Raw genomic sequence first — 26,739 nt, 5'->3', positions numbered from 1 at the left:
TATATAAACTAAAGCATCAAAGAATAACCACTTCCTTACACCAAAGGGTATTTTTTTACTAATTAAAAAGATAAATTCATTAATAACATTTGCAGCAGGTGAAGCAAGAGAAATATTAAAGACTGCATTAGTGACGAAATAGAAAAATACACATCTTTGAACAAATGGGAAATAAAAAATCCATTCACAAAACCAACACTATAAGACGGTTTTTTGTTTTTTACTTTGGGGTCTAGACCCTTATCAAATCTCTCTGTTTATACTAGCTTTTTCTGTTTTTTCAGATAAAAAGTTGGTGCTTCACATCTACAGACGGACAGTTGGCAAAATAATGTGAGCAGCGTTTGGTTTTCATATACATTTTCTGATGTCTACAAGTGTATATTGGGACCCCCAGTATGAAAGCGGAATAGACAGATCACAGCTGTTCTAATATGCCGCCGGAGCCAAATCTCGTTTTATTTTAGTTCTCGTTGTCAATTTAGTAACAATATTTATATGACAATTCATTTTTTTTTTTTTTTTAATTTCTTCCATATAGCCAAACTTATATCCAAGTTTCCTGACACATGACTGCAGTCCCTTCAGTTTTAGAACAGCTCACCTCAAAATTATCTCCCCTTGGTCCGAATTTTAGATTTCTTATTTTCATAAACTTTTGATCCATCATTATATATAAATACACAATACAGCTTATCCCCAAATTATCTCCCCCTGGTCTTAATTTTAAATTCAATTTTAACAGTCCTAAACTTCTTATCCATCAATATGTATATATATATATATACACAATCAAATAAGTTTTAGAACAATTTTAGTCTGTAAAGTTTAACCTGCCTACATAATATATACAATGAGATATGTTTCATTTGTTCTCTGCAATTCATGTTTTACATCAAAATCAGAATAAAAAATTATTCTCCTCTCGCACTATACTTACATCCCCGTGCTAATTAAAGAGACGATTTTTCTAGATAAATTATAACCAGAGCACTGATCTATGATATAAATTGTGGGGGTAATTAAAAACAGACTAATACTACAAACGACTACAAAATAAGGGCCCTAGTATGTATACAGGCAAATATATGTAGGCTGCTGCAATGTTGATGTTTAATTGGGAAAACAAAGACCTAATCATGTGCATTAAATTATCCTTTAATATCCCATTATGTCCAATTAAATACTTGATTACGTGAAGAACTCTGTTGAGTAGATTACATTATTTTATAACAAACCGATTTGATGGAATTTATGAACCTTAAATACATTTTTATAAATAGAATCCCCAACTGAACAGTATAACTAAATTGAAATCATCCACAAATAGAATGGCTGATAACATATTTGTTCTTTCTCAAACGTAATTATTAAATCATTATAATGGAAATATTGACTTAAATGACGAACAAATCTTCACACCTAGCAATGGCCAAAAATACAAACACACTATCATTTATAAACAGAACATTCCATCAAATGCTTGGTGCATTCTGAAGTTTACGTAAATGTTTAGCAAGAGTATTGAATATTAAATCGTTAATATTGACTATTTCTCTTTTGATTGCTTAATTCTGTTCAATTTTCTTGACATTCTCTTCTAAATACATTTCCAGACAGTTATATATATCCTATGGTTTTCATTTTATCTTAAATTTGTTTGATTCAATTATTCTAGACCTGTATACAATATGCACTGTGTTGAGTTACACTGTCAAGGTTTTGAACCTCAAAGCATTATCAGAGTGTTGAAAGGCAACAGATAGATTCAGAGTGCACATAGGTCTGCGACTCATCAATTGTTGTGTACGACTCATCAATTGCTGTGTACATGCATCCTCTCAAGGAGAAAATTATCAATTACGGAACGGAAAATACAAAACTAACGGCAAAACATCTTTGCGGACATCTTGACAACTACCTACATATGTACGCGAAAACAGACACATCGGGCAGAAATATGAAATTAATATGTAAACTTTTCTAACAGAAAGCAAACAGAAAACAAAGAAATAGCACAAGCTATCAGAGCGAAACGTTATCAGGCATGATAAGTGGAAAGGAAACGCTTCTGAGCCACAGTGATGAGAAAATCAAATGTTTGCACCGACTGCCTCTCGCATTGTAGTGCGGAACAAGTTCATTGGTTGATTGGCACATTAATTCAGATAGAGGTTATATTATTTGTGTTCTGGTTGGTCTTTGAAGCACCCAAGTATGTGCTGTCAGATAAAGTTGTTATCTTAATAGTGAGTATATCGAATACAACATTATAAGCCTTTTTTCATATCTACCAATATGTTAGCGACATTCTTCACGAGGAAGTCGCATTTCTCACGCCTCAACAGGCAAGTACAGGAATTATTCCTAAGTACTTATGTGGTGTATCTAAAAGTATTTCAAAACATTAGGACCTGCAACTGAAACTATTAACTCATTCACCCCTGAAGATACATTTGGACTCATCTAAATCAAGGACTAGACCAGTCCATTATGAATTTGCAGGGGTGAATGAGTTTAATTACATAGATCCCAAACATCTTCCATGGTAATTAATTCAACCAGGTACAACAAGACATATCAAACAACCTACAGACATCTTCATATTTCATCTGTCAATTTTTTTCATCCCAGCCTTGTACAGTCACACAAATGACGGTTCATTCTGGCTACACTATAATCTTTATTAGATACAGTTGGTGGTTTTTCTCTGGGAACTCCAGCTTAATTCCTCCACCAACAAACCTGGCATGTCCTTAAATGAACCTGGCTATTAGTATCACATTATAAAACTAGCCAAATTATTTATTTATATAGGCTTAATGCCTGTCTCTACCTGAATGTGTTTATCCACAAGCACTATAAATGTTAAAATCTCAAAATTATTAATTTTGATAGAATTTAAATTGACTTCCATGTATAAATACTAAATCTGAGATGTTAATTATAACTGTTACTAATTGATCACTTGAGTATTTAAGTAAATATTTTATACCTTAAAATTGATAGAAGGCAGTTTTTTTTAACCACATAGCTGATTCAAATAAAGTGACTTTGTTAAAACTACATGAAAGGGAAAATAATTTGTATTGTTATATCCATTAGAAAGATAATTTGATAAAAAAAAAATCATGAAAAATATATACTGATAATCAACTACAAATATATATATTAGGCCATAGATCAATTACCAGCTAACATACACTTGATAAATTAAGTTATATGTCAGTAAAATTGAGAACCTAGGGAGATACAGTACATTGAAAAATGCCTGATAATCACAAATCATATTTTCTATATGTCGATCTGTATATAAGATGATTTTTCTCATAGAATTATTGGTCATCATTTTGAAAAACTTCATTTTACCTACAGAGGCAGTTTCTGTTTGTTAATTTGATAATTTCACAAATTTGATTATCAGCACAAAAAACGATGGGTTGATAATTACAAGACAACTAATAATCAATCAACATGTTTTTTCAGCTGAGAAATACATAGACAACTAAATGTGTATATAAAATATCACACACCAGGAATTAAGTTGCCTGGAAATACAAAAGGATTAAAAAAACAATTGTAAAAGTGATATATATTACCTATAAGTGTCATGATCCCAAATGATGCAGTAACACACAAACACCTCTATCTAACTCCCTTGGTATCCAGTCACTGACTAACTCAGGCTCTACAATGTGTACTGACCCCTAACCTCTCACAAACCAGCTGGGATTGGCTGACTGACTGACCTGTGACCCCCTGAGAACAATAGGCGCTGAAGGTGAAGGGGGGACACTTGAACAGGAAGGAGAAAATCATGCGAGTGTAGGATATATTGAGTGGCTTGTTTTTTCAAGACAACAATAAGTTTGTGTACACAAACTGGGTAGGCCATTGTCCAGCCAAGTGTGACCATTGTGTCTGAAGAGACTAGGGACAATCAGTGTCACTTCAATAAACAGGATCTGACACGGTCCATCGAGCACAATACACCAACTGTAATGACTGCAGCCACATCCTATTCTTACCTGTGTACTTAATCACTTACCACCATTACCTTGTCACAGGTAAATTTACACAGGACTGTTTGAACTCACACAGAAAGGAAAAGTGATCCAGTTTATTTATACACAGTTTTTCTCTGTAGAGTTAATTGTAATTATCTGTGATAAGACCAGTGCTGTTTTCCTGTTCTGTGCACATACTACAATTTAGTCACTGTTTAATTCACAAATATTAATGAATTTCTGAGAGGAACTAACCAGATGTAAACACAACATAATCCACCAGATCAACTGACAAGAAACAATTGTTTCAAAAAACAAGAAACAATTGTTTCAAAAAAAAAACACCAATAATACACCCATTCATAAAAAAATCTTCTTGTTATAAAGTTTCTGATAAGAACACAATTATTTTCAAAACATTACAGCTATTCATGTAGAGTTTGGCTTATTTTATCGAAAAACATTCACACAGCTCTTGTTTTAAGCTTGCTGATAAAAAAAACCCAATTGTTTTAACAATTCATAAAGAGATCTCCTTATTTCACTGCAAGATAAAATCTTTCAACAATAAAAAAAAAAAAAAACAATTTAAAAGAAAGGTGTGTTGTTTTTCTGTATTGAAGATTTTAAACAATGGTGTATGACTGTATTGTTGTACCCGAACACTCCATTTCACCTTTGACCTTGACTCACAGATCGGGCAGGTAACAATGACATGCACGAGGACGCATGCTTTTGAAGTAAAAGCGATATACAAAGGTGCCTGTACGGGATTGACCCAAGACATATCCATCCGGAACAAACAATAACCGTTGCGACGTCTGCATAACCATAGAAAAAGTATGAGGCAAAATCACCGGAATTTCTGAGCGTTATTGTTAAGATTCACAATTGTCCCCCGCAAGAAACCCTAATATAGTCAGTAACAAAAGAAACACTGTCCAATTTTCAGTCGTGATGTCATTTTTTTTCCCGAATGCACCCCATTAAATGTTTAATGGTCGGGATAATTACAGGAGGAACGATGGACAATTTTAACGCAAGCTTATAAAATTGCAATCTATTTCCCTCTGATCTTGTCCTCGTAAATTTGATAAAAATTTGAAAGAGTCAGATGATGTGGCTAGATTTGTGGTAAGTGGCGTTGATGACATTTTTAAAAATCTTAATATTAAAATGTAGACTGTAGATTTAAAGAAACTGATACACAATAAGGAAATTTTTTTCTTTTGTATTTGTAAAAATATAAGTATATGCACATGACGACTACATAAAAAGCCTCAAGTGCCCCACTAGGCAATTGTGCTGTTTCCGATTTCTAGTACACCAGCATATCTAGAGGAAGCTCTCTATACATATGTGGAAATACCAGACGATTTGTCACACGTTAACAATGCAATGTATTGTTTTTAAAGAGAACAATTAAAACGAAGTCAATGATATGCTTTCATTTGTGACATCATGCAGCCTAAGAATGCTAGAAAGAACTTTGGAGAATTTTAGCTATTTGATGTATAGCCAGTAGATCGAATATGAATATAAATTCATATATTTTCCTGAATTCTAAGAAACTCATGAATTATAGAAAAATTAAATAAATTAAGAAAGTTTTTCTTTAACTCAGACAACCATCATTTGAATATATAAGTTTAGTAATTCATGAACAATTAATTTAATGCAGTTGATTTTATGTCATGATATATTATAAATTCACTATGAATTTTTTTTTCAATCTTGAATTCAATTCTTAAAATAATTTAATGACAGTGAAAATGATAGAGTCACACTCGATGGAAATATGAATCAACAAAAACTATAGCCTAAATATCTGACCTTACAAGTACTCAAAGACTACCAGAAAACACATGTAGGCAAACAACACAACGATTCAATGGCTTACTTTTTTTCCCTGGGGAAGAAAAACACAACGGCAGTCGGTTAACTCCTTGTACTTACGATGCTTTTGTCTTAATTTAACTTCAAACATCGCGGAGTCGCACAATAGCCCTAGTTACTGGTGCGATGTACTTGTAAGTAAAGTACCGAAACAATAGTTACGGAAGGCCTATATATTTGTGTTCTCGACCTCTCATCAGCACTAGTATAACATATATTACCATGGTAATTAACCGCAGCTTCTTTTTAATGTCATTAATATTCAATAATTTCTCTGAACTCTCCCTTTCCCCCCCTCCCCAAACTATTTTCCTATATATTATCTTTTGTAAAATAAAAGATGATACTAGATTTCATATAATCCTTTTTTTTTTTAAATCTAAATATTTTTTTTTTCATTTTGCCAAATGCACACAATAAAATTTGATAAACTGTCAATTAATTTCCAATTTTCTTTGTAATATTGTCAATTTTTCCACCTATGATTGAAGCTCAATGAATTAAAAGGCAAAAAAAAAACCTCTTTTCTAATGATTTCAACAAAATGAAACAATAATATCTTGGAATGTTACATTAAATGTTTGTTTATACAACATTACAGGAAATTGAGCGAGATTCTACAGATAATTTAACCAAGGAGATCGGACTCATATGTTTCCCATCAGAAAGACCTGAAATAAAAATTATGGCTTTTCAAGCACTTTGTTTTCTCGGTATTCCTTTTAAAATGTCCATACAAATAACTGTTAAGTCGTTGTTTTCATTCTTGATTTTTCCACATGGAAATTATACAGACATTGGATTGTCTGGGACTGGTAGTGCTGTGTCGGAAAACAGCCCAAGTTTTGCTGGTGTCCAATGGAAGGGATGAAAGAGGGAAAACAGTTGTAATGGAAACACTCTGCTCCTGTACTCAACACTAAATGCTGGTGACGGCTAAGAGATTATCAGATGCAGGGAGCGAACAGACAGAAAACAAAGTCCCGGAGCTGTTGAGGAATGTTTAAGATTCAGGAAATGCTGAAACAATTTGGGGCTGACAGAGGCTATTGTTTGACTAATAGAGAAGAAACAGGGGGAATTACGACCTAACAGAAACCAGGTGGACAGTACTCCAGCAGTGTTGGAGGGATCTGTCCTCACCCATACTCGTTCCATTGTGTGGCTCGGCTCTGATCTCAATCCACTGTGTAAGTGTTTTAAGTGAAATAATTAACTTTTCTATAGCGGGCCAGCTTTCAAGTCTTATTGTAGAGTCATTAAGAGGGGTGTTTGGGATGAAGAAGCTGGGGAATGCCAGACCCCTGACCCTCATTACACTACAGTCTTGGTTCACTACTAATAGAATTTCTCTTGAGAACATATCCCTGTCAATTCTCTCTCGGCAGGGGACCACTCTGTCCCCTTTTCTTCTCATCACCCCATCTTATGTATATTCTCAATATCCCATTATCAAAATCTGTGGCTGGACCCTGCAATCCAATCACCCCCCCCCCCCCACACACACACACACAAACATCCCCCTCCCCCCACAAAAACATTCCCTATTTTTTAACTATCTCATCTCCAGTTTTTCTACCACAATCTTTTCACAGCTCCTCAATATGTATAATTTTAATTGAATTCAAATTTTACTAAGTTTTTTTTTAGGGGACATTTTCTAATTCATGCAAACTAAGGGGACATAATCCAGTTATCATTATTCATGCTATTAGTATAATTCTCAACAATTAAAATAATATGACTAAATGAATTTGTTCTAGGATTGGTTTTAATTTTGATTTTTCAAACTAGGGGGAGATAATCTATTAGTATAATTCTCAACAATTAAAATAATATGACTAAATGAATTTGTTCTAGCTATTAACCTAATTACTCCAAACTGACCCTAATTAACTTGACCTCATTTTCCCTTTTTTTGTTTTCAGGGTTTCCGTCCCAGCTGGACACTAGGGGCTCTTAAACCCTTTGTCAACAAAGGCTAGTATATATAAATATTATGCTTATCTTCCCATTTCTGTTTTATCAGGGCCCCTAGGGTCCACAGCCTACCAACTCCCTGTTGGAAAACACATTGAGGCTCGACACTTCAAAGCCAGCCTCCCTCTGCCCCTACATCATTATCATAATAGTGTTTTTCTGCTTTGGGCTCCTGAATTGTGTGATTATTTTCTCAAGGAGTGTTAGCCTTTGTAGTAGGGGTAATTAAAGGGGTTTGTGGGGCAGGGTTAGGGTGGCAGGGGGTCTGTAGTTGTTCCTGACAGATCATGGTCCTTCACTATCAGATCAACACCTCCTCTAGTCTCTATCTTAGACATCTCACACCAGCTAATTATAAGTTACACTAAACTGTACAGTACATTTCCATCACATCAACAGGACATAGAAATTCAGTAACAGAAAAAGCCATGTGATAACGATGCTATGTTTTTTGTGAAACAGGTTCTTCTGGACATTCCCGATATCTTCAGCTGAATTCTCATATATCTCTTAATTAAACAAATTACAAACATCTGACAGTTAAAACAAATATTTCTTTTCTAACCACATATGAAACAAAATAAGTGGATATTTTCATAAACAAAGAATTATCTTCCCTTATTATAAGGATGAGGTTTACGATAATCCTATAGGGCGTGGATATCATTAATCTTATTTTTCTAGTCCTAGAATTTATATTGATAGAAAATTAAGGAGAGTCAAGCATAGAAAAGATCTCATAACAATACTATAATTGATAGTTAAGATATTCATAAACAAGTAATCAAATGAAAATAACTGGACCTTTAAAAAAAAAAAATTGTTAAATTACCTCCCCTTGTTTGAAACTTCAGGTGTGTATATCCGGGAAGCCAAAATTATAAATCTCAATTTTGTTTATACTTCTGATGTATGTATTCATTTATCTTAATATACATCTATTTCAATTTCCCTTTATGACTAATACTTAACAAGAAATACATTTCTTTATTTCTTCCTTATTTTCTTTTCACAAATTCCAGAGCCTTTTGTAAACCACTTTCCTGTGCCCATTTTATAATAAAATGGAAATTGAACTAGTCACAAAAATCCAGGTTTCATAAATAAAATTGTCCGTTTGAACAAAAGAAAGTAGGGACAAAAGTAGGGACAAACATAAACGTTAAAAGTACGACAATCGACCAGCATTCCAAGCGGTCATGTTAGGAGCATTTTAATCCAGCTTTCTCTACTCAACCTAAAAGTAAGTGTTCTCGCCTCCACAAAACCTTCTCAGCTAAAGCTTTGATGTTCAACTTCATTAAAAAAACCAATCTTCATTAAAGCACTAGGACCAAAGGAATAACAAGGAGAACAGCAGGAGTTCATACATTTTAGCTACATGTACATCACACATACCCCTCCCTCTTCCTTGATGCCATTCTGCTATACTAATACTGTACCCACTCCCCCAACATGGTATGAACTCATTCATATCTTGTCTAGCTAGTCTTTCCTTTATGTATGTTTTGGTAAACAAATGTTTTCATCCAGTTGTTTATTATGTATCATAGAAAAATGAGAAATAGAATATCTAACTTGGAAATTAAGAAATGGTATATATATCTCATATAGGAAATGAGAAATAGAATATCTAACTTTGGAATTTAGAAACGGTGTATCTTATATAGGAAATGAGAAATAGAATATCTAACTTGGGAATTAAGAAACTTTATTTCTCATATAGGAAATGAGAAACAGAATATCTCACTTGGGAATTTAGAAACAATATATTTCATGATCTTGTGGGATACGAAACACAGAATAAATTTCACCTGAGAATTAAAAGTGTTCTTACCTGTGGATTTGGGTTCTGATGGTTCAGCCTCTCCATCACCCTGCAAGTAAATAAATAGATAAATAAATAAAATTCTAATTTTAAAAATTTTCAAGTTTGACTTTATATGCCTGTTTTGTAATGAGTATAAATATCTTAGAAATGCTTCATTTCTTAAAACATTCAATCATTGTTTAAATGCCTAGTAAGTTATTCCCAACCCCTCCCCCCCAAAAAACCCTTATTTAGTTATTTTTATATATTTCTGAAATAGAAAGTATAATATGATTTTGTTTTTTAACATGAGAAATTATTATCCTATGTGTGAAAGTTTTCTCACAGACATGCATATTAATATTAGATTAACCAGCATATGAAACATAACCTTTACTTTGTCTCCATGTGGCTGGTTGTTCAACAACAATGTTTATGTCTCCATAATAGGTAGGAATGTGGTTATAGAGCTATGAATGCCATTACAGAGCTATGAATGCCATCAGAGTCTGACCAACCAACAAGGACAAGCACACCTTTACTATCGAGCAGATTAGATTAACTGTGCGACTTTATTTGCCTGAAACTTGTCCAGATTTACTGACTATTAAGACCAGCCACTAGTCATCTTGTTTCCATTTAAAAAGACAATAAAGCCACGAGTTTAGCTTGTGATTGCGTTTTTCTATCTGTTTGTGCCTTGCTTATTGACTATGGGCTAACCCACACCAAATTGTTGGCAATAAGATAGTGATGGTGAATGGATTGTGGGGTTTTGTGAGACAATTACGTCCAATTCCACTCATTAGTGCTACATTTATCCGACCATTGTTGAGTCCAAATGATCGCTGGCTCGCAGAATCACATTTGAAATAAAAACGCGAAATAGGAAATGGATAAAATAGCACTTTCTTTTTCTAAGTATCTAACTGCTTTTAGTACGCCGTGGATGACAATGGCAGCGGAGGAAAAACCACTTTGCTACAAAAAAACGCTCCAATCGCCATTTGTATTTAGAAAGAAACGTCAAGTTTTATCCGTATATATTGTCGACCATGCATTTGGAGTAGATTTTATTGGAGTCGGGTACGTAATTTGATGTGAAAGTTATAGAGGACACAATTCCAACACAAATTACTGTCTATGATCGTGAAAGGATAGCTGCAGCAAGGCCGTTTCTCCGGTTAAAAGCCAACGAGAGATTTACTTGAGGATTCATGGTGAACACCGACAGATTTCAAATAATGCCTGCCAAGTTGTTGTAACGACCATGTAGACTTCGAATCCATATCCCCTTTGTCTTTATCTCTCATCTTTCAAGACCAGTTAGAATTTGGGAAGTCAAGCACAAAATACAATAAGTAGTTCATGATATCCAAATTAAAATCTATTATTTATTTATCTAAATCAACATGAAATTGTTCTTTTCAACATTCTTCAATTGGGGAATATTTCCGCTTCTTTTCATGATGTAATTCAATTTTGGCAAATGTAACTCGATCTATTGCCCTACAGTAATCCCTCCCCTTGTCAAGTTTCTGGATTTCTTTAACTGTACACAATATTACGTCATAAAATATCGCTATATGCACTTCTGTTTCCTTTGATGGCCAAATCATATTTCATGTTGTTTTTTGTTTTCCATCCAAAAAAAAAGTTTTAGGAGATAAAATCTGATTGGACAAAAGTTTCTTTTGCACTTGACTCAGTGATAACAATAAATTCTTCAGCATTCTGCCCCAACCACAAAGGAAAATCATTTTCTCTCTAAATGAAAACAAAACTGTTAGCAAAGGCTAATACATAGAGGCATCCGTCAGTTATGCTTTCTTCTTGGAGAGTGGACAGTATACACAAAATAACATCATGCCCTTCATCTTTGATGCAGCAGGACTTTCTATTTACTTTCAGGTTAAATGGCTGAATATCCACTTGCTGGAGCATTTATCGCTAAATGTCAGTTTGGACTGCAGTCTGTCTAAAGAGCGTGAACTGTCGGGAAGAACTGGTCATATCAATGAACTGGAGCATTTTTCTCAGACGAATTGGTGTAAAGCGCTACTATATCCGTTATACATCCGTACAATTCTTTATCTAAACAACTGTCTTGTTAAAAGATAAGCAGGTAGCTTTAATTTGCTTTGTTTTTGTAGCTCTTGTCTGTAACTCTGAGTCATCTCCTGAGTACATCTTATTGTCAGAAGTTTTAGTTTCTCACTGGTAGAACTTTTTCGATGCCACTAATCCGTCGGTGCTGCTTTAGTCTTTATGCTTTCCAGTGGAAGTCTTACCCGTGTTAAAAAAAAGACATCAATGTTGTAACTCTCCGTAACAGCCATTTACAAAGTATCATTACCGACGTTTTCAGACAATGTTTCCATCAATTTAACAATTTTACACCTATTTCTACCCCATAATTGCAGCATTTAAAACACCGGGATGATTGGGATGATTTCACGGACGTTTTTGCTTGGAAGCCATTTTATCCCATTGGCAGGAATTACCGTTATGAATGAGAAAACAAGGGCTTGGCATGGTTCCTACCACAAATACAATTGACCTTTGACCCCACAACACCAAAACTTTGATGGCAGACTGGCTTACTGCCAGTGCAGCTGTATTTTGTAATTCATTTCAATATACAGTGGCATGAACCTGAGGCATAATTGAGACAATTTACTCACTGTGGTTAGGCCTCTATCAAGTTGTAGGTGAAAAATAGTAGAGAGGGTATCAGGTATTATCATTGTGAGTTGTTAACATGGGGGGGAGCCGCAGTAGCTCTGATGGGACCCAAAGTTCTGTAAATATGCATCTTATCCAAATCTTGATGGTATCTTTGATTTCCATTGGTGGTTGCAGGAGAAGGGCAAATAACTCTATGCTTAATCTTTATGTCACACAACATGAACGCACATGGAGATTTTAGTCGAATGAAGCAAGTATAAAAGAAACACTGAGGTTTACACCTGACAGCTTTTCAACTGAATTGTTTAATTCAAAAAAGTATTTGTATAAAGATGCAATTCTAACCATGCATGCTTGGTTAAAACGGTACTTTTATACAAATAATTTTCTGAACTAGTTGTCCCTTCATTTAAACTACAAAACCTACTTTCACTTTACAGTACATTTATACAATAGTAGCAATATCTAAATTTAGAACAAATCTATTTTCACTTTACAGTACACATATACAATAGTAACCATACCTAAATTAAAAACAAGCTTATTTTCACTTTACATATACTTACCACTTTATTCTGTTTGCTGATGTCTTCTTTTAGGTCTTGCAGTTGAGCAATCATGTCGCTGAGTCTGCGCTCTTTGTCAGTTAGACTGCCATCGCTTAGTAGCATCTGAATGCTTTCTTTCACACGCACATCGGGGTTGGCTGTTTTTTCAGCCATATTGTTATTCTCAAGCTCACCGTCGGGCTTTGAGCTCAATCGTCGGAGGACGCTGTCCATAGACTTTCGCTGCAGTCCAAAACTGGACTTTGTTGTGATATGATTATTATTATTGTTGAAATGTGTAGAGAAATTCAGCTCGTTGTCTGAATCCGAACCTTGTCGAACACGTTGGAGGATTCGTTGTTTTTTGCTTGGAGGTCTGTCCAACCCACAGCTATCGGAGTCCTGAGATTCGCTGTCTGATTTTGTGACAATGTGTAAATGGGCGGGGCCTAATTCTCCGTCACTATCGGGGTTACTGTCACACTCGCTGATTGGTCGCTCGCTTACGACGTCGTCTTTTGGCAGCTTTGTTGGGGTATTCTTTCGTTTTGAAGACATGCTCCTGTAAAATATGACAAGAAATATTGAAATAACGCAACAGATTTAGAACTTGAGAAAAGAAAAATGAGCAAAAAATGAGTTTCTAGTGTCAGATCCATGGCCTCGCTTTCTTTTTCACTTTCTCTTTTTAACAGAAAAAAAGTAAAGTTAAAATCTGATAAATCATGAATGAAAAAAAAGTGAAGCATTTTCACCAGTGTTTATCACATACAGACCATCAAATCACAGGGTACATTGAAACACAGGCAAAACACTGATGAATGCAGTCAGTCATACAAGCAATACATTTATCAGGAAAAATGAAGAAACAATGCTTTTGTGGAAAAATGATGTAATTCAAGTCATATGTGTATAGAACTTATATAAACTGTGTGTGTATTAATCTGGGCTGGCCAAGAGTTTTTGTCAGTACACGGAACCTAAAGGAAGCATGGTGCGTTTCACAGAGCAAGTATTGTTGTAACAGGGACGCCTGCATCGTCTGATAGCTGACCCAAGAAAGTGAAAAGTATACACAATTTTTTGTTGCTTTTCAACATCTGAGTGATGTGTCGAAGTATTATGAAACAAACATGTTTTCAGGCAGTCAAGTGGTACAGTCGGTATTAATCTCCATCGGCCGCGACAAACCGAGACAAACCGGAGGTCTTTCTAAAACATGCCCCCCAAAGAACTTTGACTAGTCCAACATTGCTATTTTAGTGTCACAGACACCAATACAAATATAAAATGGGGGGATCTTCAAGAATTTTTCCCCAACAAATTTAGAACTACATCTGGTGCACAATTCTAAGAACAGGCTAGGGATATATCTATATTCCCTATGGCCATAACCAATACAGCAAGATTAATATTTGGGCTTTCCATTATTCTTGCAATGACCACAAAATATGATCTCATATCTTGGAAAAGAAGCTTACAATGTCATATAGAATTCTTCAGAAAGCAATTTTGGTTGTTTTAATTTCTAAAATATGACTTGTTATTTTAAGCATTTTATACAATCTATTCCTTGTTTGAATTATTCACTTAAAGAATATTTTATAAACAAAAGATTATTATTTTCTAATTCAATCAAGTTTTAAATTAATTTCTTATTTGAAGAAATTGTACATTTCTGATTTCGTTTTATCACAATACATATAAGAAGAAACTTTTTAAACACTAGCCAGTTAATGCAGAAATTTTTCTGAATTTGTAATTATTGCAATACATCTACACTATAATTGTCAGTCTGAAGTTCTATTTTAATACATGTTGTAATTATCATGCTCAAAATTCTATTGTTCTTATTCCATTGTTATAATAATACAAATGATAAAATAAAACACATCTTCTAACAATTAAAACGACATTAATGATTTGTGTTTTACTATTTTAACAGATACTACAATTAACACAAATTAGTTTATACTTTTTTTCATTGTTTCATTGCTCTCAACAACAAATAAATTTATTTTCTATAAAAAAAAAATATGAAATTATGCATGAAATAAAAACTAAAATAAAATGTTCAACTAAAATAAAATGTTCAATGCATTAAAACAATTCATTTAGAAATACAATTGTTTCAATAAAACAATCCAAACACTTTAAGCCTATATTTCTCTAAATGCATTTTATCATTAAATGCCTAAATAAATTGAAGGTAAATTAAATCATTTTAAACTCATCTTTTAACAAATATTAAATTATAATTGTTTTTTCTCTATCAAATAAGGTTGCAATTTTCCTACCTTTGATAGATCTAGATTTCACTTATATTAATCCTGCAGAGAGATCATTGATTCCAGGTGCTGTTATCAGAGATATTGAACAAGATGAAATAAAATTGAGGAAATGCTGATCACATTATATATACGGGTGGGGAAGTGCTTTATCCTTATAAACCAACATTAGACTATCACTTCCTACTTTGTACGACAACACCACGCCCCGGGGCACGAACGAATACATAATTGTCACTGATCTGTCAAGAACAGTTACGAATTCTCTTGGTGTAGAATCATCGTTACAAATAATAAAAGGTGTTGTAGCTACATTCTGCCTCGAAGGAATTGACCGATCTCAGGTAGGAAGAAACGACTTGATGGATCATCGTGATCAGTTTTACTTGATTGATGAGAAGACAATACAGGTAGATAGCTACCTGGCCAGCTACCTGTGTCTCACCTGTCTGACCTACAACTCCCCATCCCCTCGTCACGTCTGTCGATGTCAGATTATGACTTAGATGCATCATGAGTGCAGTTATTTGTATAGTATGACCATAACGTCTTTAAGTGATTAAATGTTTTGTAAATTGAACAAATATTGGTATTTGTCACCTGTGCAAGGACTTTCCTGTGAATGAACACTGTTATACAGGCGATTGGGTTATGTATAGTGGTTAAAGTCTAGCCATCACCTAGACGGCCTGGGTTCGATTCGCGTGTAGATAATTTTTATTTCTTCAGAATTTAAATCAAAGTATGCTTTCAAGGGATGGCTTAGTTGATTGAAAACATTAAGAAATGACAGCTTAAATTAGTAAAATTAACATTTTTCGGGAAAAAAAATGGTAAATATAGTGTGTTGTAGTAAATCTGCTGAGCTGTAGAGCTGTTGATATCTAAATAATGTATTAATCATGTTTTCCATATATAAAGATTGATTGAACAACAACTAATTAGGACGGCGGAACGACAGAAATCTGATGTGATGTAGTGGTTTTCACAGGACGAAAACAAAACAAACAGGACCGAGAAAACTAATTGTGAGGTATGAATGAGTGGGAGAAACACAAACATAAATATGACCAGGATTTTCTCAGGATCTGCATCACTTAGAAGCACTTGACAAAGTCCTTCACTTTTGTAGCATGTATAAGATACAATCTTAGTATTGGGGGATGATTAACGTATTAAAGAGAATTGTTCTAGCCCCAATTGTGTAGCAATATTGTCTCATACTTCGGTGATTCATGGCCCGAATACATTAATATACTAGTTGTTCTATGAAATTCTATCAATGCATCTATATATCTTCCTTAAGGACAATTTGTTGATTCATTGTTCCGATCTCTGTACCAGCTAGTGTCTCTCGTTAAAAGGATCAAAATGTGACACATAGCTACAGCATCTTGCCATCAACAAGCACGGCTTTTCTTTAACTTTCCGGTTTTTATATCAATACTTAAACAACAAGGAAATATTCTACGAAAACAATGGCAATTCATGTTGATACAAGTGGTTGTGAACCGCCATTTTGTATTGATGTGAACATTTTCACGAAATGTTTTAATCACTGTAAATAACAATTTCCCAAAGAAGTTTTCCTATTTCTGACTGACAAGATGAGTAAGATATGAATTCTCATTTCAGACATTTACATATCAACTGAAATATAAAACAATGGGGCTAATTTTAAAGTATTTTTTTAACAAAGACAAAGAAATCAGGTTGAAATTATTCAAATTGATGCATTATTTCATTTTTAGTCGGAACATGCAAAATTACGATATGAAGTTGAAATGTGAAGATCGTATGAATTTTAAGACAAGGAAAATCAGTTTGTACATTTTAACGTTTTAACAAGTCTATAACAGAATTAAAAGTGATGCATTATAATGCAAGTTGCATTAATTGCCATAAGAAATTATGCACATTTGGTTTAAGTTAAACGTTTTTCAAGAGAAGATATTTGTAAGTGGCACAATAGCAATATCAATTGATCACAACATGTTCTCTTGTGATCTTTTACGATATTTTTTCTTTAGTTATTTTTCTTCAATTTGCAACATGTGAATTTCATTTAAAAGCTAGATTTAATTGTTTGAGACGAATGAGAAGAGTTATATCCATAATGTGAAAAAAAATTGTTGAAATATATTATGACACTTCATATTTGTTATACAGTAAGACCTGCATTAGTGACCACCTCTGTATAAGGACCACACCTACATAATAAGACCAGTTTTCTAGGGTAAATTCGATTTGCCACATGTGAATTTCATTTGAAAGGAGATTTAATTGTTTGAGACGAATGAGGAGAGTTATATCCATAATGTGAAAAAAAATTGTTGAAATATATTATGACACTTCATATTTGTTATACAGTAAGACCTGCATTAGTGACCACCTCTGTATAAGGACCACTACATAATAAGACCAGTTTTCTAGGGTAAATGACCAATTTCATCACAATTCCACCTGTGTATAAAGACCACCTGCATAATAAGACCAGTTTTCTAGGTTAAATGACCAATTTCATCACAAATCAACCTGTGCATTAATACCACCTGGCTATAAGGACTATTTTCCCTCTATGTCCCTTGAGTGGTCGTTGTAGACAAGTTTGACTTCATTTGTATGACAACGACACAAGCCAGATTATACCAGACATAGGTAAAACAGTGATAAATCATTGGTCCATCATTCACATGTCAGGTACCTGTGGTATTGATATATACCTGCTACAGTTTATATATATATATATACCCTGAATATGTAAAGATATAGTCACCAGTATCAGAGCTGTACTCATACATTCCAATGAACTTAGCCTTTCTATCATACTGTCACATACCCTATCACAAACATATATTTCATTTTTCTTACATCGTAAAAAGAATGTATACATATAAAAGCTTTCTGAATGAAATTCCACTGCAAAAAATCACAGTTTTTCTTACCTCCACCCATTAAATAGTCATCCATTTTGAAAACTTTAAAAAGTAAAATAAAACAGATCCTTCTTCAAGTAATCTTATCAGTTTTCCTCACATTTAAAAGTTTTCCTGTTTTTTAAATTCAAAATTGTACGCCTTTCGTAACATCCGAGTCGCATATCGTACATATGTTTTAAATGTCCAGCACTGTAATCCATCCAGCCATCAATTAAAGCCCAAAGACAATAGCTATACAAAACAACAATAAACATTGTGTACACAATCCGCAATATTAAAACGAAATATTTAAATCCATGACATGGCATTAATAGCCGCTACCTACGTAAAATATCGGCCGATAACTATAATAATCACGGCTTCATCTATCTTAATGAAACAGCACATTTTATTGTTTTAGCTAACTCGAAATATTTTAATCAAGATTATTAGAATATAACCTTCAAAATATAATCCTTCAAAATACCCCCCTCAAATGTCATAAAAAATTCTTTATGTGAAATTTATCAAAAAAAACCTTTTGTTTGTCTTTTAAAGCATTTGGTTTGAAATAAATATAATTATGACCAATTAACAAAGTTGCTCGCTTGAAATGTTAATGTTTTAAAATAAATAGATAGTGACAAATTATGATTATGACAAAACAGAACTTATTTATTAAGCAGCTGCATGATTAAACTTAAAAATTTCAACTTTTGTTTATTTATTTTTTTCTCTGGTTTTCTTTCTTTTTTTTTCTCTGTCTGCGTAACCTCAGGTGTGATGTTACGTGGGTGGAACAAAAACTTGGCCGTTACCTGTCCTAACATTAATCTGTCTACATACAAACAAGCGAATCTGGGCTCTTAAGGAAGAGGAACACAGGTAAAGACTAACCAGGTAGAAAGTCCGGTCCACATCAAACGGTCAGGTGACAGCTGGCCCTCCGGCCAAACTGGCTAACATTATACCGGTGATAATATAACATGATTAGTCTGTCAGTGACTTTCTGTATCAAATGTGTGTTATTCTTAGCTGCCTTTTAGCAAGGTGTCCCCCAGTTTTATTACTTTAATCACACCGCGTTACATAACATATATTGTCCTTTAAATTTCCCTCTCTTGTACTTTAACGGGCAAAGTCGTAAAATGGCAAGAAATTATGACAGGATTCTAGCGTTGATCCTCTTATCTGTAGCAGATATGTTACAAGGCAATCAATCAAAACTGCCGTGAAATTTAAGAAGTCCACGTTATTGAACCTTAAATGCTGAATCACTATAAATTGTGTGGTGTAACAACTATGCATATAACATAATAGCCAAATGCAAAACAATAGGATATATCTATTGTTGTAACGGATATGCTGAATCAGAGTTGTACTTCAGTAAACAAATATTTATATATATACCTGATATATTGATACACCTAAGAAGGGATTAAAATGAAATCCCCGTCTAATGGATCTCATTAGCTATAAAGACAACAAATTTCCTTTGTTTAAATTGATCAGAGAGATACAGGTAAAAATGTTATTGTTTTAGCCTCAATATCATTTAATACAGTTATCTATAAAATAACTTACCTCACCGGACGGATTCTACTTTCCCTATTGTGCATTTTTCCCCCATCTGATTACGGGTTAAATTTTTTCTTTTACCTGAGATGAATTTAACGACGCCACACCTGAGATACCTGTATGCGGGTCGCCATTCTACTGATTATGCAGAGTTAGGATACAGGACTTTTAATTGATTCACCTGTTGTTTCAACAAGACAAAGGAAATGTCTTTATTATAACAATAGCGGACCGGCCAGGTGAGAATTCTAAGCCTGGACACCGGTACGATCGACACACACACACAAGTACACAGGGTTGTCAGCCTAATGAAAGCGCAGGAAGTCTGATGGTCTTTATCTCCCTTTGTTTAACGTTTAATCTCCATCTTTACGGATACCTGGGATGGACCACATCAAAACATTAATAGAGTAATTACTTTATCGGCTAAACAATCATATAAATACAATTCTGCTCCACATCGTCTTTGTACGGCTCGACAATGGACTGGCATATTTCACTAATTGATTTACTTGTAGAATAATTGATATATTACTATAGTGCGTGATATTATCAACGGCCTAAAGTTGTCATATTGGAAATACTTCAGTTAAAATGTAAAAGCTTTACTAGCAATAATAACTGATTAATTTGTTTAAAAACTGAATATTTTTAAGATCCTGGCAAAGAATTTTGTAGTTCATTTATCAAAATGTCTAAGTGTTTCATAATTCAAATAGATCTCCTACTACTAAGGTGCATCTGAAATATTTTCATGAGAAAACCTCTGTTATCTGTCCCTTTTATATTCCGACACCTGTGTAATCTGTCCCTCGTTATACCATTACACCAGTGTAATATATGTCCCTGTTATATTCTGACACCTCTGTGATCTGTCCTTTTAATAATGCCATACCTGTGCAATACAATGTATGACCCTCTTTATAATATGACACCTGCATAATCAGTCTATTTGATAATCTGACACCTGTATAATATGTACTTCAATAATGTGATACTTGTACAATAAATACAATGTATATCCCTTTTTATACCTGTATAATATGTCCTTTCTTATAATCTGATACCTGTATAATCTGTTCCTTGTTTAATCTGACACCTGTGTAATCTGTTCCTTGTTATAATCTGACACCTATATAATTTGACACCTCAATAATCTGAATTACCTGTCATCCTTTTAACACTTGTCCAAATAACCACACTTTTACTCCATAATACAGCAGTAAAAGTTTTTGTATGAAGATCACATGACAAAAGCAATCACCTTGACTCCTAAGGCAATTCTCAAATAAATCTGTTCTGACAGAATCTACCACAGTGAATTTGCCCTCTACTATATACACTTCCTACCTATGCATACAACGAGACAATAGAAAGGATGACAATAGCTTTATGTTCCACAGTGCACCTGAGAATCATTGTGTCCAGGTCCGTCACTCTTGCCCTTGGATGCTGGGGGGCCCTGAGGATGCCAAATTCGGCCCTGTGTTGTTTTGACACCACAGAAATCATGTGTAGCCCTCAGGTAGGACAATCTTAGTCATTAAACTTCAAACCGGTAACAAAGACAAAACAAGGGAGGACACGGCCAAAAACACAGAGACAAGCATGTCAGCGAACATGATTCAACAACACCTTCAGCGACCTGGGATTAATCTTAACACACAGAAACAATGTCGTCTTTTCACAATATCCTGTCATTTCTCTCTCATCTCGGCCCCACAAAAGACATGTATCTAATTCTGTTCATATTAACAATCTTTCGCGTCGTAAAAACAAAGAGCCTACATAACAGCATTTTCAATAGGTCATAAAAACGTTTGGATCTGATTCCGATTAAAGTGTCATTCATTTTGACGTGAGTGTGGAAATGTGACACGATTTCATTATTTTCTATGCGTCTAGGAGGACCATACACCTGTTCTCTGACCTGCACTTGTTAGGGTTTGATATTACTATAGGTATAATTTCTGTCCTTCATTATTCTCAACATCCCCTTGACATCTACGCACTTAATTATTTCGTTGTCATTTGTCTTTAGTTCCCCAACCACTTGTCCCCCTTTGAAAACTCTTGTCATTATACTCTGTTACCATGACAACGTTTGGATTTTAACGACACACCAACTCTCCACATTTTTCCAGCTAATACAATTTTCATTTATCTCTTGAGACTTTCACAACCTGTTGTAATCTAAGGTTAATTTTTCGTATTTTCATTTATTTTTTGTTTCTTTCCCTTCTTTGTTCTTTGTAACTCATACATTTCTTTTCTTTTTAACGAGATATGAAATTGTATTACCTTAGTATGTGTTAATTATTTTTATTCTTTCTTATTTTATTCATTTTTCTTATTTATCTGTCTGCCAATCAGTCTATCTTAATCTTGAAATCATAGTTTTCCTTCCATTTTTTTATTTGTTCATCTGTTAATCATGCCATCTTAATCTTTATCTTCTTTTTCCTTCATTTATTTCTATTTTTCATCTGCCAATCATGCTGTCTCAATCTCTCTCTCTCTCTCTCTCTCTCTCTCTCTCTCTCTCTCTCTCCATTGCTTCACTTAATTTCTCATCAATTTTATTTTACTAATAAGCACTTATTGTCTCCAATTATACCTATCCCATCAAAACAATAAGAGACTTAAACCTATTGGTTCCCTGTGTTCATAGTTCCTTAGCGAGATAACAACCTCACATATACCACAAGAGAGCGATACTTTCAATTGATATATAAAAAAAAATCAATTTTAAAATCAAACGTTCGGGTTTATGTTATTTGTCACATTTCATTTAAATAGGAGATTAAAAGCAATATTAGATTTACTGCGACAACGTTTCTAGCTATTAACTATGATAGGGATACAATGTCTCGTAATCTACGTTACAAGCGAGTTTAAAGTCCTGGTAATTACGATTGTCATCGGATTGCATGTCAATGAAGGATATATGATGGATACCCTTCGCCGACGACCGCTGAGGAGTTTGCGTAGCGACAGTCGCGTGGAGCTCGATCTCATCCCGAATCTCCATCACTCCTGATTAATTGATCTGACCAGGTTTGGGACAACTGTACAAAGTCGTAATTAAATGTAATATTGATTCGTAAATTAGTTCATTTCAGTCTACTTAGTATCATCCGAGTATTGTTCACACAATATCCTGTCTGCTACAATAGCTCTATAATTCCACCTGTCTCTCTAATTGATTTTTTATTCTTTGTCAAATTGGAACATCTAATGCCAGAGCTGCTCTAATTGATTGCAGTGTTCAGCCTCTGAATCTCTCTCGGCTCAGCCTCTGTATCTCTGATGTACAAGCAGTGCTTTTCTAATCACAGCTACGTTGTGGTGTATTTCAAATTAAACTGCCGCTTTTCAAAAAGTGCAAGTGGTGTTTACCTGACATAAATCAGGAAAAAAAAATTACCATTTTGCACAAAAGACTTTGATGCCGTTATTGAAGATGCATTAAAAAAACAGTGTATCGCTGCCATTTCCTACCGAGAATAGTGCGGAATTACATTAAACACATAGCAAGTTTGTCTGACAATCATTCGTTTTTATACAATACGAAAATACCTCCCATAATTACACATTGTAATTGATTTGTAACTCACTTTCTCTGTATTATTATCCATTATAATCAAGGGCTTGTATTACACGACAATACGATCCTGTCACATGCAGGTTTGCTTAAACCGCAACCTACAAATTGTGGTGTCATAATTTTCAAATACGTAATTATTAAAAATTTTATACTTCGGATGAATATTTTATTTTATTATCAGTATATCGTAAAGATTATTTTATGTGACATGTGATCTATTCAAATCGGGTATTTTAACCAATAGCTTAAAATGACAGAATGTTTCGCAATAATTATAACTATTGTCCAGTGCTTGGCATCGTCAATAGAATTTTACTGATCTAAAATATGACAAATGTCATGTGCTCTCAGAGTATTTTTCCCAGTATTTATTGTTGTCAAATATCCTTATCAGTCCAGTAAGAGTTTAAACAATCCAAAGAGATGCATTTGGATGTCAAATATTGATTCTCTTCATACAACTGATAAATGAATAGAGACTTGATTTAATTACAAAACCAATCCAACTGTAAATATTTTAGTAATATCAAAACTAAAATTTTAAACCTCCTGAAATTTCTTCTTTAAGATTTCTACCATGTATAAGGACCAATAATTAGTGGCCTCCTATGAGTTTTTGAACATTTTGATCCCTAAACAGAATAATCTCTTATAAAGGACTTTTTAATGTATTAGCCAATATCTAGCTTTTAACCAAACAAAAATAAAATATATCAATTAACACAAGTTTTGGTCAAAGTCAATGTGCTAAACTTAGTCTGGACATTAAATAGGGTTATTATGAAATAGTTACATCATAATGATCAGACTGAAATGACCCAATATGGCGTAATTTTCAGCCAAAGAATTAGGTCAAATAGACCTAAAATCAGACTTAGTCTGTGATGACTTCCCAAAGTTTTGAGGTATATTATCATAATGACATTTATTTTTGTTCATGTCTTTTTATAAGCCATCAGTATCATGCACATTACGAATTTATTATTTACAGAGCTGATATTCAATATAGGAAGACATCATTAAACATATATGGATCAACTCACTTTTTCCATATAAAAAATACACCATTCACACAGAATATTACACAGAGATTCAAACTAGCCATATAAAATACTGAACAGAGGAAACAGATGAGGACATCTTCAGAAAAACCTCACCATGATATTCTTTATAGTATATAAATTAGTCTTTGGAATCATATATATATATATATATATTTATTTTTTTTGAGAATAAATTATGCAAATAAATATTCAGTAAATATATTTTCAAATATTTCCTTTATATAAAAATGTCTGTTACATCTATGCTTAGCAATACAACGTAGGGGATGAGGAAAATATGGAATATATGTTTCAGTCAAACAGGAAATCGAAAGGCCTGGGTACCATTTCGACGTTATGACATTTTCCCAGAACACTCCATCTACTTGTATTTCATTCATATGTAGTGTTTGTTTGGTAGTTTTATGGTTCTGATTTCTGAAGGAGGAGTGAGCGGGAGAAAAAAGGCAAATAGTTTGAATAGGTGAATTTGATTCTTATCGCAGAGTAGAATTAATAAAACACAAACAGTTTGAGCTGCCAGGTACAGATATGGCAGTGAAAAAGATTAAGGGCCACATGTGTTAGAAATAAAATATACTTTAACCAAACAATCTGCTAGTTTTGTTCTTTTATCATGATATATCTAAAACAAAACCGTCCAGAATTGTGTAAATTTCTCTTCAATCTGATTTCGTTCCAAAGTTAAAGATAATAGAACAGTTGAGCACAGCCGTTTGTCAATTCCGTGTCATAACGCTAGAACATATGGACCTACCCCCAGAGCTGCTTTGTTTCAAACCCTTAAGATAATTTTGAATTATTGTAGTTTTCTACAAGAAAAAAAGTCATTCCAAGTTAAAAGGCCTGTCAGTAAGCATTATGAAGACTGGGCTCAAATATCATATGCCAAACTCTATGACACATAATACGCTCTGCTCCGTTTCACCCAAGATAATTTTGACAGCAATGAAGACCTAAGTAAAACGTACACCACACAAAAAGATCTCTTTTTACGAACAACTTTCTTCTTACAAAAATCTTAATCATGTTGATTTTAAAAGGAAATAATGAATTTCTGACGAAAGTAAGCATTCACTTGTTGGAATTTTTCTTAAGACTAGATAATATTTTTTAGTCTGTTTTGGAATTCACGATTTAGTTCAGCTAAATGAGAAAGAGGAAAAAAACATGGAACTTTTTGTTCGTTTCATTGTCTTTTTAAGTATTTTCATCAATTGGCAACCAGAAAGGTGATTATTTATCATTAGAATGATTTATGTTGCAATGAAAACAGACTTTCATTAAACGATATATATGATATACTGATGTGATGGAGTCATAGAAAAAAATCTACTTTTCATTGAGATTTGACTTAGTATTATCACTGTATTCTCATAAGTTGTTTTTTTCACTTTAAGGCAAACATAGACAAATATTTCTAGATAGATTACTATTCAGATAGAAATGATGATTGGACATCATATATATATCACAAATTTTAAATAGCTTTTTGTAAGTTATATAGATAAAATGCATCATTTTATCCATTTTTTTATATTATTGTTTCAGTTCAAACTTTTTACATTATTCTTTGAAAATTCCGTTTTATTTCAAATTATTCTTCCTGAAATTAATCTATATTTTGTTGATAATTTAAGAAGAATTATATGATAATTCTAACCATATTTTTGATGTTTTTACGGATTCAACAAATTTAAATACAAAGAAACTAAAATATGTTTATCGCAACATTTAGAAATCATTAAAAATTAAATTTAACCTTTTCTGGAGAACTACATTTACTGTTTGTTCTCAATATATAGTAAAAATCAATTTAGAGAAAATTACGCATGCACGGAACTGTATTATTTTTAGTTGTTCAACATTTGAATAATTTTGGTAGTTTTCAAACAGTGAAACAATGGGTTAAACAATAAAAACATAATTGTGATGAAATTATTTTGAACATTTTAAAACTCAAGATTATGACCTACAGTACCATGAATTTGACTAAGAATGCATTTTTTTCAGAGAAATATCCAAATGAAAATAAGAAAATGATGATCATTTCAACATGACAAATACTAAAAGTAACATGCATTAGTGTATGAATGACATGCTAGCCACATGTGTTATTGACCTGCAAAATTCCTCGGCACCTGCTCAACATATCCAACTGCTGAGAAATACATTTCTCCACATTGGAAAATGTAAACAAAACATTTACGAGCATCGGAACCTTACAGCATCTTTTATCCACATCCTCGTTGTCTCGCTCACACAGGTGTGTCGGTGGAGTACACCTGTAGCAGGTGAGTAGCGTACCTGTAATTAACCTTACCTGGCAGGTGTACCATAAGACCCCTCCATGTA

General features: G+C 33.6%; 1 protein-coding gene across 9 annotated transcripts in view; it reads right to left on the bottom strand.

Annotated features, from left to right (window-relative positions):
• The window catches only part of LOC138330248 (transcription factor SOX-13-like), a 182,776-nt gene that overhangs the window by 13,964 nt on the left and 142,073 nt on the right, over nucleotides 1-26,739 (bottom strand). For all 9 annotated transcript variants that reach the window (XM_069277725.1, XM_069277724.1, XM_069277726.1 and 6 more), the window contains 2 exons: nucleotides 12,948-13,491; nucleotides 9,721-9,760 (listed from right to left, as the gene is read on the bottom strand). In XM_069277725.1, the coding sequence (XP_069133826.1) occupies nucleotides 9,721-9,760; nucleotides 12,948-13,487 (580 nt within the window). In that variant the 5' untranslated portion in view covers nucleotides 13,488-13,491. The remainder of the gene's footprint in view (nucleotides 1-9,720; nucleotides 9,761-12,947; nucleotides 13,492-26,739) is intronic.

Source organism: Argopecten irradians, chromosome 8, assembly GCF_041381155.1.
Source record: "Argopecten irradians isolate NY chromosome 8, Ai_NY, whole genome shotgun sequence".
Lineage (NCBI taxonomy): Eukaryota > Metazoa > Mollusca > Bivalvia > Pectinida > Pectinidae > Argopecten > Argopecten irradians.
The sequence above is the reverse complement of the archived record's forward strand: the minus strand, read 5'-3'. Positions and strand labels throughout refer to the sequence as shown.